The sequence below is a fragment of the Rhea americana genome, unplaced genomic scaffold (assembly GCF_003343005.1).
Source record: "Rhea americana isolate MKP2758 unplaced genomic scaffold, rheAme1 scaffold_178, whole genome shotgun sequence".
NCBI lineage: Eukaryota > Metazoa > Chordata > Aves > Rheiformes > Rheidae > Rhea > Rhea americana.
In genome coordinates, this window is record NW_028185905.1 from 1,651,667 (window position 1) to 1,672,188 (window position 20,522).

At 44.3% G+C, this 20,522-nt stretch overlaps 1 protein-coding gene across 6 annotated transcripts in view; it reads left to right on the forward strand.

Annotated features, from left to right (window-relative positions):
* PPIP5K1 (diphosphoinositol pentakisphosphate kinase 1) overlaps positions 1–20,182 on the forward strand; it is a 52,798-nt gene extending 32,616 nt beyond the window's left edge. For 3 of the 6 annotated variants that reach the window (XM_085301555.1, XM_085301554.1, XM_085301558.1), the window contains 5 exons: positions 1,829–1,951; positions 7,171–7,233; positions 16,430–16,567; positions 17,046–17,159; positions 18,417–20,182. In XM_085301555.1, coding sequence (XP_085157681.1) covers positions 1,829–1,951; positions 7,171–7,233; positions 16,430–16,567; positions 17,046–17,159; positions 18,417–19,123 — 1,145 coding nt within the window. In that variant the 3' untranslated portion in view covers positions 19,124–20,182. Of the gene's footprint in view, positions 1–1,828; positions 1,952–7,170; positions 7,234–9,711; positions 9,892–16,429; positions 16,568–17,045; positions 17,160–18,416 lie in introns of all 6 variants that reach the window. The other 3 variants (XM_085301560.1, XM_085301556.1, XM_085301557.1) reach the window with 3 other exon arrangements.
* The last annotated feature ends 340 nt before the right edge of the window (positions 20,183–20,522 follow it).

Sequence of the window (20,522 nt, forward strand, 5' to 3'; positions counted from 1 at the left end):
GTTCTTCTTCCTGTTCTTCTTCCTGTTCTTCTTCCTGTTCTTCTTCCTAGTGTTTTCTTGTGTTCAAATGGAACTTTGTTTTTCAGAAACTCTTCTCCTCCTGTCACTGGGTCATCTTTGTAGCCCTATACTGGACTCTCTCCTGTAGATCCAGGTCTCTCTCGTACTGGGGAGCCCAGAAATGGACACAGTACTCAAGAGGAGGCTTCAGCAGGGCTGAGTAGAGGGGCAGGATCACCTCCCTCAACCTGCTAGCAACACTTCCTAATGCACCCCAGAATACCATTGGCCTTCTTGGCCACAAGAGCACATTGCTGGCTCATGGTCAACTTGTTGTCCACCAGCACTCCCAGGTCCTTCTCTGCAGAGCTGCTTTCCAGCGGGTCAGCCCCCAGCCTGTACTGGTGCATGCAGTTATTCTTCCATATGTGCAGGACTCTGCACTTGCACTTGTTGAACCCCATGAGGTTCCTCTCCTCCCAGCTCTTCAGCCTATCCAGAAGCTGATCTGCTATAGACTGCCTGATAAGGCAGTCTATAGGAGACACCCACTACAATGTCCATTAGTAGGAAAGTTTCTAAGATTTTCGTATCAGGCACCCTGCAGGCAAGATTTCTTTACCTGTTTATCTAAGAACATATACATGCTAGTCTGTCCTGTAAAATGCTACCAGTAGTGTTTACGGTGGTGGAGTAGATTAAGTTCAGTGTGTATGAGACAGTTCTTTGAGTTGCTCTCCTTTGTTTCAAGAAATAGGTACTATCAACTTAGACTGAGCTTGCACATGTATAATTTAAAGCTCAGGAGGTGTGAGCCTCTTCCAACCTCAGTCATGCTGTGATGCTGTATTTTAGAGCCCAGAAATACTTGCAATACAGACAGGCTTTTTTTTTTTTTTTTTTTTTTTTTTTTTAACAGTAATAACAGTTTCGCTATTCTAGTTAAATACAAATAGGCAGTATGTCAGTTTTGTCTTGCTCATAACTGCTTTTCTCAGTTGAAAGAATTCTGTTCCATCTGCCTAGCAGTTCCTTTCAAGATCACATAAAGTCAGGTCATTCTAAGGACTGCTGCACCTGAAAAAAGCAAAGACAAGCACTTGCTGAAATGACCAGTACTAGGCTGCCCTCCTGTGCTTGAGACCATCTTGCATGCCATATTCGGGRCAAGCAAACCTCCATGCTGGGTGCACATCTGGTTTTCATAAGGATAGTTCATGGAACACTTGGACCTACACTGTAATAGCAAGGCAAGAATAAGTGCATGTGAAATATCTAGGCAGCAGCCTGTGAAGGAAAACTCTGTGGTCATATTTCTTTCTTTGGTGGTTGACACAGTAATTGATCCCCATTAGCTGATCCACAGATTCAACACTGAAATTTATTAGAGCTATGCAGCCATTTCTCCTTCCCACTGCCCTACAGAAGGATTTTTCAAAAAGAAAGGACAGAAGAGCAGGAGAAATTATATCCTGCAACTTGCACATCAGCAATTCAGCATCTCTGTCTTTTCTGATGTGAACATGTAGGTGTGCTGACCAGAGAGCATCAAGATGTTTAACCTACATCAGAGTAGGAAAGCCAAGTGAAAGAAACCCCCCAGTGGAGTTAGGAACTTTCCTAGTGCTGAGTATTGGGCTGCCTGGTAGCATTTGGCAGTATTGAATTTAGAGTGGGGAATACTGCCTCCCCATGCTCCCCTAGCAACATTTTCTTCCTGAATCTGTCTCCAGAGTGGACACTTTTTAACTTGTGCTTCCACTAATACCACTTTTCTGTAGTTGCTTGCAGTGGAGATGTAATACTAACACCTTCCTTGCCTTTCCAGGGTCACAATGCACCGGGCTGTTTAGCACCACTGTGCTAGGAGGCTCCTCCAGTGCCCCCAACCTCCAGGACTATGCACGCAGCCATGGCAAAAAGTTTGCCAGCAGCCTGACGTACAAAGATGGTATGTGCGCGCTCTCTACAACAACTGGTTAATTTGTGGGCTTTGGTGCCTCAGGATGCTACTGAGGCAAAGACTTAGACTGCCAAGAAAAGTAACATAATTTAACGTGTATATTCATCAGGTCTACAGCAATGCATTTTATCAAGTCCCAAGAAATTTTGATCCTTTTGTATCAATCAGATCCTCACTATAATGAGACAGGAGCTGACACTACATGAGGAGTTTTATACTGATATATGGTATTGTTGGTGTCTGAATTTACTCTGGTATTTTAATACTACTTGCTGTTGTGGGCGAGGAATCATTATTTTAGATGTTCTATAAGTTTGTCCTGGTACAGAAATCCAGCACCTAGAATCATCTCGCTTATCTTGGTGATTTTGCGGATGCTGAACTAAGCTTTTGTGGAGACAATAATTCCCACCCTACAGCAGATGAGGCTGCACTGTTGGCAGGAGTTATGTAGGTACTAGAGTAAGGCTGGGCACTGCTCTACCCATATGTGGCATAGCTGTCAGAAAGCAAATACATGCCCAACATGCTTGATGTAAATAGGGTGATTGGAGGAAACATGGCAAAAGGACTGTAAGATCTAGTTGCTGTGACTAATTCTGCAGAAACTGCCTTAAATTTCATCAAGACAGTCTGGTAAAATATACTGTGATCATTAGTATAAATGTTGCCCATGTGCAGGAGCAAAGGGATATTACCAGCTGAGGACTGATCTATAGTCAGCATTAATGTGGTGTGCATTGAGAAGCAGAGTCCACCCCTATCCTTGAGAAGTTGGAGCACAGAGCATAGAAAAGACTGAGGTGTTCTGAAGGAACTGTAGGAGTGTAACACACCAGAACAAGTGTTTCTTATGATAATAAGAAGGAAAGGTACTTAGACTTCATAAGGTATTGATTAAAATACCATTTCCTGGAACTAGCACAAGAAAATTTTAAAAAAAAAGAGAGAAAAAAAAGATAAATAATTACAGAATCAGTAAGGTTGGAAGGGACCTCTGGAGATCATCTAGTCCAACCCCCCTGTTCAAGCAGGATCACCTACAGCATGTTAGACAGGGTTGCATCCAGGCAGGCTTTGAATATCTCCAGAGAAGGAGACTCCACAACCTCTCTGGGCAACTTGTTCCAGTGCTCTGTCACTCTCACAGTGAAGAAGTTCCCCCTCACRTTSARGYGGAACTTCCTGTGGTTCAATTTTTGACCCTTGCCTCTTGTCCTGTCGCATGGGACAACTGAAGAGAGTTCAGCCCCATCCCCTTGACACCCTTGAGGTACTTACAGACACTGATAAGATCCCCTCTCAGTCTTCTCTTCTCCAGGCTAAACATGCCCAGCTCTCGCAGCTGTTCCTCATAGGGCAGATGCTCCAGTCCCTTGATCATCTTTGTAGCCCTACACTGGACTCTCTCCAGCAGCTCCATGTCTCTCTTGTACKGGGAAGCCCAGAAATGGACACAGTACTCAAGAGGAGGCCTCAGCAGGTCTGAGTAGAGGGGCAGAATCACCTCCCTCAACCTGCTAGCAACAYTCTTCCTGATGCACCCCAGGATACCATTGGCTGCCTTGGCCACAAGAGCACATTGCTGGCTCATGGTCAACTTGTTGTCCACCAGCACTCCCAGGTCCTTCTCTGCAGAGTTGCTTTCTGGCAGGTCAGCCCCCAGCCTGTACTGGTGCATGGAGTTATTCCTCCATATGTGCAGGACCCTGCACTTGCCCTTGTTGAACCTCATGAGGTTCCTCTCCTCTCAGCTCTCCAGCCTCTCCAGGTCTCTCTGAATGGCAGCACAGCCCTCAGGTGTACCAGCCGCTCCAGCCAGCTTGGTATCATCAGCAAACTTGCTGAGGAGGCACTCCATCCCCTCATCCAGATCACTGATGAAAAAGTTGAACAGGATGGGACCCAGTACTGAGCCCTGGGGGATGCCACTAGCCTCAGGCCTCCAACTAGACTCTGTACCACTGATGACAACCCTCTGAGTTCTGCCATTCAGCCAGTTCTCAATCCACCTCACTGTCCGCTCATCTAACCCACACTTCCTGAGCTTATATAGGAGGATGTCATGGGAGTCAGTGTCAAAAGCCTTGCTGAAGTCAAGGTACACAACATCCACTACTCTCCCCTCATCTACCCAGCCAGCCTTTCCATCATAAAAGGCTGTCAGACTGGTAATCTTACGTCCCTTTGGATGCTGGGAACCATGAACTGTGCAGCCTCGAATAGACCTCCAGTAAGGGCACAGCATGCTGCGCAGACTCCATGTGTGGAGAGACTTGTCTGATGCTGCACAACTCAGGTTCCCAGCATCTGAAGGGATGTAAGAATGATCTGTCATCTTTTTTCCTTGTTGTGTTAGCTCCTTCAATAAATGGTATCTAATTAATACCTTATTGGAATCTCTGCCTTTATTTCTGGGTTCATAAGGAGCACCTGCACTAATGGATTACAATGGGGGAGATGACTGGGGAGATGATTAGGGCAGTAGTTTAGCCTTTGAGGGAAATGGGGTTTGTTCCTTTGGACTTGTGTCCAGTTTTGAGGCAAGGAAAATGGCCTAGCAAATCAGGATGGAAAGATGCTATTCAATTCTCAGACCTGTTGGGACTTAACTAAATACCCTTCTATTGAGACCATTCATCTTGACTGTGTAAGATAAAATTGTGTTGCTTCTCATCTCTTCAGGGAGCTCTCTAGGATGTAACAGGCTCTGAGTGATTGAGATGAAGGTGAACTGGAAGGATTTAAAACCCAGCTGTACCAATTCTGAGCTGCTCAAAACAGCAAGTGCTGGCTACTCAGAGGTCCTAGAATCAGCTCATGGTGTTGATATGAGATAGGGCTGTGAATACCAGGAGAGGTGCTCAAAAGACCAGCTAGTGCTTCTGCTGCTTTTCTTCTGCAATTCTGCAAGCAGTCTGAATCCAGAGGCAACACTAATTCTCAAGGGAAACTGTCAGAGATGGCTAGCTAGATGGCATTCAGCTGGGAACGGAACTGATTCTGCTCAGTCCTGCTGTTGTGCCGCCTCTCTGTTTAGGCAGTATAGGAGGAGTCTTGCTAAAACTGGCTACTTGTAGTCAAGGCTCAGAGCAGAATCCTGCTAGTTTAGCCTAAATTCTGTGACAAGGTGTCTGCATACTGTGATACAGCTTTAGTCTCAATTACTTAAAAGGTAGATTTGCTTAAATAATATGTAACTAATATAGCCTGGAATTGTTCATTTTGATGTTACACTTAGTTTTTCATGTTTCTCAGTGTGCAGCTGCACCCTTTGCTACCAGTGCCTTGCTGYGGTTGTAGCAGTTACGAGGAAGAAACTGGAGGTTTGGGAAAACGAGTAGGAGGCAGAAGAGCATTTGGTTTCTGGGGAAAGTAGTTTGGAATGTGAAATAAGCATTTAACCTGAGTGTTCCTGCTTAAATGAGCAGCAAATGATGGGCATTGCATTTAAGCCAAAAGTCATTAGAGTTTATAGCAATGACGTGGCAGCTCCAGCAGACTTCACTCTCTTGGAGTACGTCTATATCACAGCCTTTTCATAGCCATCAAGAAAATATTTAAAACCTCTCAGATTCTGGAGTACCTTTTTGCATTAATTCTTTGGCCTTTTTTCGTGGCGGTGATGCTTCAAGGTGTGGTGTGTAGCTTATAGCATTTCATCAAAGATTTGCTCAGTGAGGTTAAATGACTTTTATTTCTTAAGTCATTTTATTTAATTCTGGAAGAGGGCTAAGAAACACTTAACTAATGAGTTGTGTCTTGGGGTTGAGGGAAGGTCCACCCCTGCTGATATTTCTTTGAAGGTGGTTTGTCTGAAGCCAGGAACTCAGTAACTTGTGTCTCAGCACCATCTAAGTTGACACTGATAAAGGCAAGAAGGAGGTTCGGGATAGAACAGAGATTGTTACCAGTTGACTGACTGCAAGGTGATGACTCAGACACTATTTGGAGGAAGCGTAGCTTGCTATGCTATATTTATTGAGTTTAAACAGGGAAAATCAATATTTGTCTGTTATTTTGGCAGGGGTAATTGCAGCAAGTTTGAGTGTTGGTTAAAATATATTATATAGACAAGTCAGTGGGATTTTAATGGATGTAGCTACAGAAGCTCAATGGGAGTGTGACAGTATCTAAATTGATGTATGTAACACCTATTCTTGGTGTACAGGAACAGCAATACAGCTTTTATTTACTGGGTAAAATGGATGAATGGAAAATATGAAGGAGAAATAAAAATATCCTTAGTTCCTAAGTAGCAGCAAAAGGTATGATTTACTGGGTTCTCACACCAAGACCTGCATGCAGATAGTCTGATCTAGGCCATTTTTCCCATGATAGCTAAAGAGTTCCCAGAGTAGGAATAAACTAAATTTTTTGGCTTTTTTATAGCATATGGAGACTAATCCCTGTCTTTTAAAACTCATCTGTTTGTGCTCCATTAGATGCCTAGGGTCTGTCCTTGTGCTGTCTTTATGGAGAGCTTGGTCTGGCCTGGATCATGGCCAAGACAAGCCTGAGGAGCAGTCTGAAAGGTGTACCCCCAAACCTTTGCTATATTGAAATACATTGAGCAATAGAAAGGTAGAGATGTGTCTTCATGGGTCTTAGGTTTGTTCCAAAATAGTTAGCTAGTTTAGTTTAATTCATAAATAGCTCTGTTCAGCTTACATTAAGAGGCTGCTTTGAGCTGTACTTACCTATACTAAGGATCTTCGGTTACTCTGTAGAAAATGGTCTTGGTTTTCTTCAGATAGAGGTGAATTCCCAAGAACTATATTCATGTGGTGCTGTTGCTTGCTTGGCCTTATGCTATTGTGGCTGTAGTTRTGGCTTAATTGCATCTTTCATTGGACTGAGCCTGGGAGCCGAGTGTTCCTGGGTGACTGGAGCTGTGGTGGGAAGGTAGGATGTATTTATTGTCTGTGACTGAGGGAGTATGTCTGAGAGTTTTTGCAGTATTAAGGGAGTTAGTGGTAGGACAGTGCAAGGAAAGTGGGAGCAGGCAGCGTGTGAAGAGCCTAAGTGGTTCAGTCAAACATGCAGACAGGAAGTGTGAGGGCAGCTGTGGCAGTGCCAATGAGAGAGTATGTGTTATGTGGATCAAGCAGAGGGCGAACTTGAAAGGCTAGTTACTAGCATATGAAGATTAGAGGAATCCTTAGAAGCAGGCTGTTAACTGAGATGATCTGTTTTTATTTCCTCAGAGCTCTTGTCTATGCCAGCCGTAAAACGATTTTCTGTGTCGTTTGCAAAGCATCCGACTAATGGTACGTTTGCTTCCTTGATTTGACATTCCCTCACACTTCTAACCCCATGCTCACATTCAGTTCTCCCTTCTGCACATATACTCCTCCTTTCAGCCTTTCTGTGTTTTTTTGTTTGTTTGTTTGTTTGTTTTTGGGGTTTTTCTTTTGCACATCTGTGTATCTGGTATCCAAACATGTTTCCCTTTCCCCTTGTCTCACTGCGACTAACTTGTTCACTCATCCTCTGTTACTGCACAGCCAGGCCTGTGCTGTCTGTGGGATATCTGCCAAACTGTTTCCTCAGAGGCATTGGTGTCCCAGGTGAAAAAGAGCAGTAGCTCTGTGAATGGCTCCTAAAGCAGCTTTTAATTCCACTGTTGACAAAAATGCTTTCTCTCATGCCCCTTTGGAAGGGGGTAAAATTCCATTAGACTTGAGGTATGGCAGCAAACATTTGCTCTATATCCCAAGAGCATCAGCAGCTTAGGTTCTGTTTCTACAATGCAAGTTTGCAGGACTGAAACAAGGATGGCCTAGGGCTACACAGGTCACCTGGAAGAGTGCAGTCTAGAGTGGGAGAAAAGGAAATGCAGAAAGCATTCCCTCTAAGTACGCTGTTCCTCAGCACAGTGGTCTTAGGAGTACTGGTAACTTCGTGGCCTCCTGTCTGCAATCCTGTTTGTTAGGGAGTCCCTTGATTACTCTAAGGATGGTGGGAGTGGTCTCACCTGTCCTACACATTATCCCCAAGAATGGCATCTCTCTAAAACTTTCAGTCATCTGCTGTCAGTGGAAAAAGCTGGCTTGGGCCCTGTCACCTTCCTGAACTAAAAGGGAAGGGAACATGCATCAACAATACGCTCCTTAGGGTGAGGTAACCTGCTTCACTCTTGTGATGCTAGCAGTAAAGAAGGACGTCTGATAGTGCTTATGTGCACTCACCAGCTCTGCTTCATATTGCTACTAACATAACACCTGAACTGAGTGTCTTTAGAGGTTACAAAGACAGCTAGCTCTGTTGTAGCAGATGACTTGAGCTAGTATATATTATCTAAGCCTGTACAGAAGAACTTCACAAATGGTTGGTTTCACAGCACTACTCCTACCCATATCTCATGGCTCCGGCTGTTGAGGCAAGTTAGAACCAAAGCAGAGTGCTGAAAGATATCAGATTAAATATTTCTGTATTATGGGATAAAGGCTGTTTCTGAGATCTTGATGCTTAGTAAATCTGAAGAAATTCTGCTCTGCGCAACCTGGAAGATGAAAGAAGACTGTTACAGAAGACCAGAGTTTTGGGAAAGATGAAAGGGGGAGGGGCAGCTAAATGTAGCTTTATTGCTCAAATATCTGAATAGGACATATCTTCTGTGTTTCGTTAGCTTTGTTTTTCCCAGAGTGACTACCTTCTCAGTTTGTTTTGTATGTCTGAAAACTGTTAGAGCACACATGGTGTATGTCAATAGGGTATGTCATCCTATCTTGCCAGCAAAGCTTGCACCAAGCACTAGTCTTTTTTAAGCCACACTGTAAAGCAGTTGACCGCCACAGAAATCTAATAAAAGGAAACTAGGCATCAAGTTTTTTCCAAGAACCTAATTAATGTTTCTAATTACAAAATGTTTCTTAATCAGTAAAACTAAGAAAGAGATCCAGGAAGTGTGAGCTTGAAGTTAGGCATGTTTGGTCTGGGCTTGGTAACTGCTTTTAACAGGAGGAATATTTAGCTACACAAGACACTGACCTAGGGGTGCAAAAAATATTCATATCTCTGAATCTGGATTTTGTTACTAAAAAGTTGCCTCTACTTGGTGAGGTGGGATGGGTGAACCAGAGCAGTTGCCAAGCAGAAGGTCAGCAGGTGGTTTATGACCTTGTCCTATGAGTCAGCACTTCTGTGTCCACTCTGTTTTTCCAGAATCCTTAGGCACTGTGTTCTCAGGTGAAGCCTGCTATCCCTCAGCTGCCCTTTCACATTCTCCAGGCCTGTAGTGCCAGCTTGTTTATTCTCATCCATGTGCTGAAGTGATTGGCTGCATTTAGATGCAGGACTGTAATACACTGTTACTGGACTAGATTCCTTGTTTTTGTCGGGGGAGAGCTAAGCTGGGACTAACTTTCTTGTGTAGCTCAATCTGAATTGTATTGGACTTGGAATGTGTGCTAAGATTTATTTGCTTACCAGACTTTCACTTACAAACATAAAGCATTACTGCTCAGCTTGTGGGTGGGGCTGCCCATGGTTTGCTGTTATGTTTGGCAGAGGCTGACCAAGATGGGAGACTGGCCTGCTGCCTAAAGATTTGAGGTATGTAGAGCTAAGGGTATTCTTGATCAGCTCATTATGGGAGGGACTGGGCTTCGGTGTGTGTGGTGAGTCTTCTCCCACCCAGCAGCCCTGGTGCTGGCAGCTCCATTCCCTGCATCTTCATATTTTTTTCTATTTCCCAGCTTTACCTCCCACTCGCCTCTCACTCTTTATGGCCCACTTTCCTCCAGATGCATTTGAGCACCACCACGTTGCCCAGTTGCTGCGCCGTTTTTCCTCTGACTATGCCACGAGCCGGAACATCTCCCTGGATGCCACTCTAGCCCATCATCTCCAGCAGTGCTCCTACCACCTACGCCTCTTCAGGAGCTGGCTGATCTCAGGGCAGGATGACTTGGAGTGTCTTTACGGTACTGCACGCTGCAGCTGCCTTGGTCCTATGCTCTTGTAGCTGAACAGGGACCACTGTCTGCTTGAGAATGCAAAGTATGCTTTGCTTCTAAGAAAGGAAAGCATTTCTGTCTCTGCATCCCTCAAATCTCTAGGTTTCTCCTGCAGCAAGGTGTGTGGGCTGTTGCACCAGGCAGTTTTGGAGCCATAGGAAGAAGCTTTTTCCACACGGAGTTAGTGTTCTGTGTGTACCTGTAACTGTTCTTTCCATCCTTGGCAATTACATTGCCTCCTTCCTCTAGCCAGGGTAAGCCGTTAAGCTCCTTTTGAGTGTCCTCGTCTGAAATGATGAGCTCCGACCCATGTAATGCTCTGCTGACATGATACTGCTTTGCAAGTCTTAGTGGGGTGCTTCCTGGTGTCCCTATAGTTTTCAAGGGAGAAACTAAAATAGATAGTAAGAGCATGGGAAGAATGAAGTTTAAGGAGGCATAACAGCTGATCACATGCAGGTGAATTACTGAGGAAATTTAAGGGAAGTAGTGGATTGTGGGATTGTGTTGTTTCTAGAGTGCGCAGCTTAGGGTAGTAATTGAGCTTCTGTATGTCTGCATTGCRTGGCATCTGTTTTGCCTATTAGGACATCTGCAGTGTGTCATGCCTGTGGTGGGAAGAGGTAGGTGATTTCAGTATTTTCAGTATATTTAGATATTTTAAACCAAATATCATGATTTCTGTGGTATTTCTCAGCCTCTGGCACAAGTGGGAAGTCTGGTGCATTGAGGTCTCAGTACTTCTAAGACAAGTAGAAAGATTTCTTTTTGTGAAGGGTAGCTGGCTATGCCTGGCTGTTAATGTTCACCTTGCACCATGAAACTTGCTTGGTGCATGTGGCTTGCTGAACTGTGTGGTATGATGCATGGATCCCCTTTTTCATTCAGACTCATAGGTGGAAGGAGTAAACATGGAACAGTTTAGTTTTTCATCTGGCAAGAAACAGAATCAAGCGTTTTCAGAGCCTAGAGAAGAGAATTTTTCTTACACAGTCCTTTTTCTTTTCTTTTTTTTTTTTTTTTTTTTCCTCAATATGGCTCTTTCTGTTAAGCAGACAACTTGGAGATGGCAACCACTTTTCAGATATAATTAGGATAATCCTTGGTCTCCTAGCAACTAATACAGAAGTGGAGCGAAATCACTTCAAGGGGAGAGATGCTGGAACAAAACACTATTCCCAAGCCAAAGCTGAGCTTGCCCTGCTGCAGATGTCAGCCATCTTGTGTGAGCTCTAGTAGAGAGAAGAAATGAATCTTAGCACTTTGGGCACTCGCATTCCAGATACTGCTACATGATGCCAGCTTGTGGAGCCCATCTTAATGCAGCTAAGCTTGTAAGCTGCATACAGCAGCTTTTATTAGCTTCTCTCTACAATCAGCAAGTGAAATTCTTTTGTGCAGTTTTCGCAGTCTGACTGTCTCAAAGCCCACAGTTTTTTAGCATGTTTGGAATTCCTACTGAGGTTCTTCTCTTAGCGGACATTTCTCCAGTCTCTGCAGCTGTCAGTCCTACTTCCCTCATGTAAAAAACTGTGCACTCCTATCATCTCTTTCCTGTCTTTCAGTCATGCTTCTATGCAGGCAAGGAGAACATGAGTTAAAAGACTGGGACAGGGAGTTAGAAGTATGTAGTTGGTATCCGTAGTCAGAAAGAGCAGCAATAGAACCCTGAAGAGATCTGTCTGGGAACCTGTGCTCATCAGCATGCTCATTGTTTGGAAAAGGAAGAGTATGAAGTTAGTTTGTGTTGTTAATAAATTACAAGGTGYTGAAGGGAAGGGTCAGCTGTGAAGAAATAGAGAAGGACCTTATTATTATGAGTGATTAGGCAGTAAAAGAGCTAGTTATATTCAGTGTAAATAAATGTAAAATTGCCAGGGGAAACAGCCCCAAATTTGTATATAAAATGGTGGACTCTAAGCTTACCATCACATTTTGGGAAGATGCAAGTGAGCTATAAATCTGCAGTCTGGGAAAGGTAATACTGATGGTGGTCTGAACCTGAGTGGCCTGGAGAGGGGTGATGGGGGGATCTATCTAATGTTCCAGTAAAAGAGATAGGAGTTTTCAAATGGAATGAGTAGGAATCAGTTTCAGACAGAAGTGACTTTTTTTATACATTGAGAACCTCCTTACCACAGCACATGAGGGATGTTGAAAGCTTGAGTTCAAAGGGAGTCTGGAGAATCTCCTGGAAGAGATTCATTGAGTTCAAGACAGCTCTGAGCTGCAAGTCACTGGAGTCTGCGGGAGTATTTGGAGAAAGAATCACAACGTGCGATCTCTAGTCTAACACTCTTTCCTGAATATCTGCTTTCACCACTGTGAGGAGAGAGATGCTAGACTAAAATGAAACTTCAGCCTGACCATTCAGATGTTTTAAAAAGCTGGTTATAAAAAAATCCTAGTTTGTGTGTGCATCAAGTACACATGTATAAGCACGTATGAATATACATATTGGTGCTCTCCCAAAGACTGGACTGACCAAGTGTATTGAGGAAGAACTTAATTTCTCCTACAACCTGTGCTGAGACTAGGTGAGTGCTGTCTTTGCTGCAGAATAGCTGATATGTTATTGGTGTACAGACCTTTTTTTGGAGGTGTCGGGTCCCTTTGGTCTGCTTTTGCTTTCAGAATGTCTGTCACAAAGGACTGTGCACCTTCTCCACTCCAATGTGGAGTTCACAGTTGGAGAGCTGGGCAGTAACTTGGTAACTTCTGATAATCAAATTGTGTGTGTGCTGGTGTTCAGAACTCTTAAGCAAAAATATAATACACAGAAAGGATTACTTTGAACCAAAAAAACTTCTTATCTGGTTCCTCCTTGGCCTCAGTCTTTGTCTGTTGGCTGATTAGTTATTGCTCTTGTTCAGTGTAACTGCTTTGTACTTATCAGCCTGTTGGAGCAGTAAGTGCGTTCTTTCTTTTAGCTATGTCCCTCTGCTAGTACAAAAGTATACCATATTTGGGACCTCAGACCACTGTTAGTAAAGCTAAGGACTGTTTGAACTACTTGAAGATTGCTCCTTGGTCATGCCTGCTGTGAAAGAACACAGCTGTCTCCTAGATGACTTACTGAGTTATCAGCTCTGAGGGATAATCACACCTCTGGTGATTTTATTCTGGGAAACATTTGGCCAATATAAACATAGCTTTCTGAATTCATACTAAACAGGAGACTTTTTTTCTGATCTGCTTAGAGCATGCACAGAATTTAGGAAACTCATATATTACCTTGATTCAAATTAGGTGCTTCCATTAAATGATACTGGTTTCCTCTGGAGGGTTTACCCTGCTATTTGTTCTTCTAGACTGGCATATCTCCTGTGTAAAACAGCAGCAATCAAGAAGATGCTAGTGTGTTTGTGGTCTTATTTTCTCCCTTGTCCTTCCCTTTCTCCTGTGTAAAGTCTGTTTATTTTAGGTCTGCTGCTAACAACTTTAGATGAATTTACCTTCAGACTTTGAAGTGAATCAGAATAGATTCTCCAATAGTGCTTAGCAATATATGCAAATGTCAGGATTGTGGAACTCTGGGGAGAAGGATCAGAACTGGAATGGAGTTAACTCCACTGTAATTTCATCAGACCTTCAGCTTTAGCATTGATGTGCCTGGGAGAGCTGAAGCAGGCTTTGTAATCCCATAGGCGGATTATATGTCTATACATTGTCATCTACAGAATGGCTCTTTGAGCAGTACTGTACTCTCTGCTATTGTGTCAGGGTGATTCTGCATTATCGATTCAGAACAGACTCCCCACACACACACACACATCTGCTTCTTCCATCACATGTAGTCTTCTGGGACATCCAGAATAATACATGTTCAGCAGACTCCTCTGTCTTGTGGGTATTAAGGTTTCTCTGTTACCATATCTTGTTTGCTTGATTCTAACAGATGGTTTCTTTTTATTTCACTGAATAAAAATTTGAGAGAGACAACCATGCTGTCCTCCTTGCCCAGAGAAGATTGCAGTTGAGTTTGGGATTTATTTTTAGGTACTCTGGTCTATACAACCCAGCCACATGCCTTTCCTTGCAGGGTAGGCCTAATTCTGGAGGGAGCGTATTGCCTTCTTCATCCTTAATATAGCTAATGTAGTCAAACCCAAATGAAATTAAAAAATTACATGTGGGCTGCTCTAAGACTCTTTGGTAGAAAATGAATGAGACTGTTTAATTTCTTGTGCAGTTATCCTCATCCGAGATGTCTGCTCTGCAGGCCCCATGAAAAGAGCTTCAGGAAGTATCAGCAATAGCTGAGCTGTCAGCACTGGGCTCCTGTTATGTTTTGCACTCATACTTTGTCTGCTGCTCCTTCCCTAAAATGTCATTTCTTCGTTAAGCATGTGCTGTGCAGCAGTGGTTAGCACCTTTACTGGGGACTCTGGATGCAACCATGACACAAGTAAGAATTATGGTCTCTAGCAGTAATTTCTTCCTTGGCTCTACTGTGGTGGCAAGAAACTGCCTTTATCGGCTTCTCATTAACATCTAAGCAGCCAAAGATTAGTGTGCAAGGAAGTGGGCTACTGTATACAAATGGCAGAGCTTGCTTTAAAAATAGTAGTATTTTACCTTGAGTAGGGAAACTTTTGCCTTTTTCTCATCTTGCTTTAGACCAGTTATGTCACATAGTGCTGAACAGAGCTGTGCTAGCTAACATTTGGCACTTCTGAAAACTAGGTGCATTGTTTCACATTAGTAGCATTTTCAATGTCATGTTTCCTTTAACACTGGACCTTTGATGTCCGCACGCTCAGCTGCTTATCAATGCCTCTAGTGCATCTTGGAACTACTCTGTTTTGTCCTACGTGAAATGTAAACTTCTTCCATTTTTCTTTGGAGACCCACATAGCTAAGCCAACTTTGCCTCTCTTAAATCGGATTCTGTTGTGAAATGACATTAACCTCATATGCTGCTCCACAGCCATCTCAGTGCTGCTGCTGTTTAAGTCTTTCCTTCCTCCTTTTCCTTTAGATTGTCTCTCAGAATACCTGTGTGAAAATAATGAATAGCAACTCTTGTTTATTCAGCACTTCTGCTCAAGGGAATTCTCAGCAAGGGACAAAAGAGCATGGTAGCTTATATTCCTTCCTGCTAGCCAAGGATTTGTTACCCTTCATGTCTTGAATTAATGTTTATAGGCCATTCGTGGCACAGGTAACCTTTCTGGATTGACTAAAGCATTCTCTGTCTCCAGTGGCTGTTACAACAATGAATGTCTGCAGCACTGCACACTGGTGATGTTCTGGTCTGTGGTTTCCTCATATTGCATGTGGATTCACTTTAAATACCATCTGTTTGCTTACCCTTCTTGCCTCTTGAAGAATTGAGTTAGGTGAACACATTGGAGCAGAGGCTGTTGAAGATGAGTAGAACAATACTACCTGTGTAAGATAATCCAGGAACTCAAGTTCTTCTCCTTAGTAGGTGCTGTCAAGCTTCAGGGATCAATTTTAGCCTATGAATGTGCTGAGCTGCAATCCTGATACAGCAATGCATCAAGAACTGTTGCACTTTTTGCATTTCAAAGTAACTTTCCTTATCTATAGGAACAAAACCAATTCCTTTTCAGGGTTTTTTGGGGGGAGAGAAATGTCCACTGAGGGAGCTTGGAGAGTCACAGAGTGGGAAGCCTAGGCTTAAGAAGATTAGAGGTCTTTAAATGCAAGAGGCAGAGCAGAAGGAGGCCTTATTCCCATAAGTCCAATGAGTCATCTCTCTCTCCCTTTCTTCTCTGACAGCTTTGTGTTGGCTTGGTGCCATAGGACATTGCCAGGAAGCTTGGATGAAGTGAAAGGTGCTTTGTTGTAATGCTCCGTTGGCTTGACTAGCAAAGAATTTCTTGTGAACAGTTGTGATGCAGCTTTGCTCTGAGCAAGAGAGTTCTGTCCCTTAAATATTGAGATACCAATTTCTACTAATTCTGAGATTGCTGGCAAAGAAGCCTTTTTTAGAGGGCCAAATAATTCATATTGTTCTCCACCCCTTGCTTTGGGGATAGTCTGTCAGGCTTATACTGGAGGGTCTGCTGTGAGAGAGGAAGGTTCAGCCACTCCCTATATTTGTAAAGATATGCTGCAGTTCACTGGGCAGAGGGTGGACTGTGTCCCAGGCTGGAGTCACCAGCAGTGCAAGTTCTTTCATGGAAATTCTGCTGACTTCACCTAGGGGAGCTTCTGCAGACTGCAGGGCTCTGTGCTAATTCTTCATAATCACCAGATAGATTAACAAAAGGCTCAGAGACTTTGCAGCAGACAGCTGCTACTTGGTATTTCCCTCCTCCTCCTCCTTTTGCGTGTGCCTGCACTCTTGCTTTCAGGTCTGTTGTTGCATGTGATTGCCTAGTGGCAATTTTCCCGACCTAGAAGAGGTGACCTTAGGGCTGAGTGTGCCTGTTGTTTGATTCTCAGGCTGTCCAGCTCCTTCAGCCGTGAATGGTCCTGCATGGGTTTAGGTTGTTGTTTGCTCTATTCATTTTCTGATTGGGTCTCTTTCCAGGTTTTGAAGGCTGTTCCATGGTTCCTACCATTTATCCCCTGGAGACCCTGCACAACTCCCTCTCTTTGAAACAGGTCAATGAGTTCCTGACGGCTGTGTGCAGGAGTTGCAGCGAATCACATGTCCGGTCTACCGCAGGTACTGATGAGGTGGGCTCGTCTCTGGGTAAGACAGAATAGAGTAAAGACAAAGAGACAGCACAGACCTCCTGCTCTTTTGCCTTATTGGGACAGATCAGTTTGACAAGACTGGTAATAAGTTCAATTTCTGATACCTTTTCCAGGGTGTTCTAGTTCAAGTGCAAGTTACAGGATCCCACTCAGAACCATCCAGGGCCACCTATTTGAGAGACAAGTAATCAGTCTTGTCTGTCTGTGACTGATAAGTATAGTGACACAGATGCAAATTTCAGCTTGGGGAAACACAATCTCAGATCCCCAGAGGCTGAAGGACAGGCATGGCTTTGAATTTCCACTGTTCCTGAACTGTTTCCTGAGTAGCTGCTAGTGACTGCTGGGTTATGTGGACTCTGTTTTGACCTAATTGTGATCACTCCTTTGATTCCATGTCTGAATATTACTGATCTGTGGTTTGTTTGTTTGTTTTTTCCCTGAAGCTTTGTTTGATTCAATGATTGGCAGCCAGATACCAGGAGACCCCTTTATGTCTCAGCAAATCTTGTCATCGTCCTCTTTCCCATTGCGCCAGCGTTCGGATAAACCCCCTTGGTGTGAGTGTGCTCCTTTCTTGGTTGGAAATGAATGCGATGGTGAAGGGGGAGGTAGAGCATGCCGAATGGAGAAAACCAAGGAGTAGTGCTCAGGGTTTCTAGGCTTTGCCCTTGAAGGAACAGAAACTGATCAGGGAAGGGTGGAGATAAAGGGGGAAAATAGATGAAGGGGAAAATAGTCATCTGCCCTGTTAGAGAGCTTCCAAAGAAAGATGAAAAAAACTATTGTTTTATAGTACTGAACATCGCTGGGACATCTGCTGTTGGATTAGTGTTGTCTCTCCATACATCTGCTGCTGTGTGCACTAGCACATGCAGGGACTAAATGCACTTGGTTTTCGTATCAAATTCTGTGATTCTCTGTGACATATGAGCAACATAGTTTCAGCGTATGGAAATGCCTTCCCTTGCCTACCAACCATGTAGGTGCCTCACCCAGAACTCTGTACAGGACAGCCTATCCTTTGATTCTTCACTTCTGTGCTTCTTTGTATAGCTTTTGAGTCTCACTTCCCTACAGTTTCTGCAGAGCTGATGACTGTAGTTTGCAAATATCTAACTGAGACTTGAAGGGTAAAGGGTTAGCAGACAGTTGCACAGCAAATGCCTTAACACAAATTTGGGTTGTCACTGAAAGAACAGCCCTGCTCTTCTGGCTGTGCATTCCTTGTGGCAAGCCTAGTATGCATTGTATGGAGGGAGTAAGGTCAGGGAACTGATCTGGCTGAAAACAGATGTTTAATCCTCTGCCTTTGTTAGATTAGATCTGTTCTGTAGTCCAGCTTGTTGTACAACATAAGCCAAGAGCAAGCATCAACAGAGGGGTAATACCACCTCTTCCAGTGGCAGCTCTAGCTCAACATTTAGGGACTGTCTGTCAGAAACCAGAGCAAGACTGAAGCTGACAGTGTCCCATAATAATGAGGAAATGAAAGAAACTGCTTTTCAGCTCAAAGTTGTACATTAGATTTTGCATTTTGCTCTGTAAGGCCATCAGCATCGCTCTTAGCAATATGTCAACAAAGCACAGTGTGTTAGGATGTAAGTGTGGTGTCTGTGCTTGGGTTTTGATCAAGTGGACTGCCAGAAGCACACCTAACAGCAGCTGCAAGCTCCTGCCAGAATGCATGGAATGTAAGGAGGATGACCCTCCCTACTTGCTTGGAGAGCTATGGGATTGGGACAGTTTGGGTCTACTCAGGCTTTGGAGTGTGAAAATATTACCTAAATATCTAAGACTTTTCTTCCTTTTTACAGATAGCAGTGGTCCCTCCAGCACTGTCTCCAGTGCAGGCCCATCCTCTCCAACGTCTGTGGACAGCTGCACTCGTTTCAGCTTCACTGAGAAACTTTCCATCAGCCCCCCAAAAAGTGAGGAGCAACTGAATAGCCTATCACCTGAACAAGGGGAGACACAGCCATCAGATGGAGCACTTAACTTGAAGATAGGGATGTCTGAGTTGTCCGTGGATCAGCCTAGTGGAGAGCCGAGTGCCCTAGAGACTGTGATCTGGAATAAGGACCCGAAGTCAGGTAGGGTCCTGGAGCTGAGCAAGATGGAGCTGGACAGTGAGAACTCTCTCCCAAAGGAGAAGCGCATTATGGAACTGGATGAAGAAGAATCAGCTGGGGAAATGTTAGATCTGGATGACACAGGGCAGTCAAAGTGTGGTGCAGGGTCTGACATAAGGGTGGCTGAGGAGAGAGTGAAGCCAAGTGAGGAGTGTTTACAGGGAATGGGTGGCCTGGATCAGTCAGGGCTGCCTGAGGAGATTTTGATGCTCTGTGAGGAAGGGCTGCTGGGAGAGGTGTCAGAGCCAGAGCGTATGGGCAAGGAGTCTTTGGGGGACAGTGCTCTGTCAGGCCAACTTTTGTCTGGTCACCTATGCCAGGACCAGCCACTGCCTCCTGAGACAAGTGTGGAGGAGCTGCAGCCACTGTGCCAGGAGGATCAGCAGAACTAGTGGCTCACTGGACAGTACGCTGCAAGCACTTCTAACCTGGAACCAGCCCAACTTCCTGCACAGCACTTCATGCAACTGGCTGTCCACAGCACAGAACAAGCCATGTCCTGAGGCCACAGGACTCTGAGGTGCTGAAGAGTCTGCTCCACTCCTATGCAAGCCAGCTCTGCTGTCTAACAAGTGACAACACCCATCTGCCATGTTAAACCAACAATATGTGCAGTCTTAGTACTGGCATAACACCTCTATGGAGCAGTGATATGGAGCTGCATTAGTGCAGGGTGTTAACAGTTGTGTGCTTATTAACACAATGTTAGGGGACTGGTAGGGGCAGTGCTTTTGGAGTGGTGAGGCAAAAGGAGATAATTGCTCCCTGGAAATATCTTGTCCCATAGTCTTCTGAACCTGGCCCAAAGTAACTGGATTTCATCACAACCACCAACTTCCTCTCTGCTGCTTCCTCCTTTTCTTCACCAAAAACAGGTCTGGAGAGTCCTTGGCAGGAAGAATAGGAGAAGCAGAAGGCAATCTAAAAGGATGTGAGAAAGAGAGTAATGTAGTGATCAGGTTCAAGACTGCCACTTGCAAGAAAACCTCTCTTTGGGGTGAACTTGCATATTTTCCAACTGGGCTGGGGCAGGCAGGCAGGAGCTTGGGGATCCAGTCTGAGTTGTACAGGGAAGACACACACGGGTTTTTCTAGTCCCCAGAGGTCAGGCTGGGTAGAGCTCTGAACTCTTTGGTGACAGAAATTAAGAGAAACTGCTATTTGAGCAAATCAGGATTATTAGAAACCAATAAGGAGAAATCTTTATTGTATATAAACTGAAAAATATTTAATGCATATTTATGTAAATTACTTGTGAGCACAAGCCTGAAGGCAACACTGGCACAGGTGTCCCTGCCACATCCTGAGTATAATCTGGGGCTATGCCTTCTGTATTTATGGACAAGTCTGTGTGTTTGTCTGTAGCTAGGATCTATGTTTCTTTGAAGCTGTGCCCAAAGATCTCTGCACTGTGTTGTGGTATGTGTTCACAGTAAACCTATGCTGTGGGTCTGGTGTCTCTGTCTCTAATGCTGAATTGCCCAGCAGTGTGTGTGTGTCAAGAGCATGCAAATGCCCAGGACAGCAAGGCACCAGCGCTGCTCATTGTTGGCCATCCTGGAAGAGACACTGTGGCCAAGACTAGTTACAGCCAAAGTGAGTATGCAGGCATGGGGCCTTTCTCAGGAAAGCCAGGTACCTCTCTTCTCTGCGGGAGAACTGGTTAAAGGGGGAAAGAGGTCCTGGCTTTCCACAGGCCAGGGTGGTTTGCTGGAGAATGAAAATGCAGTGTGTTAGGCTCTTTTCACTTGACCCAGACCCTTTAAGAGCTCCAAGCATGTCCTGTGTACC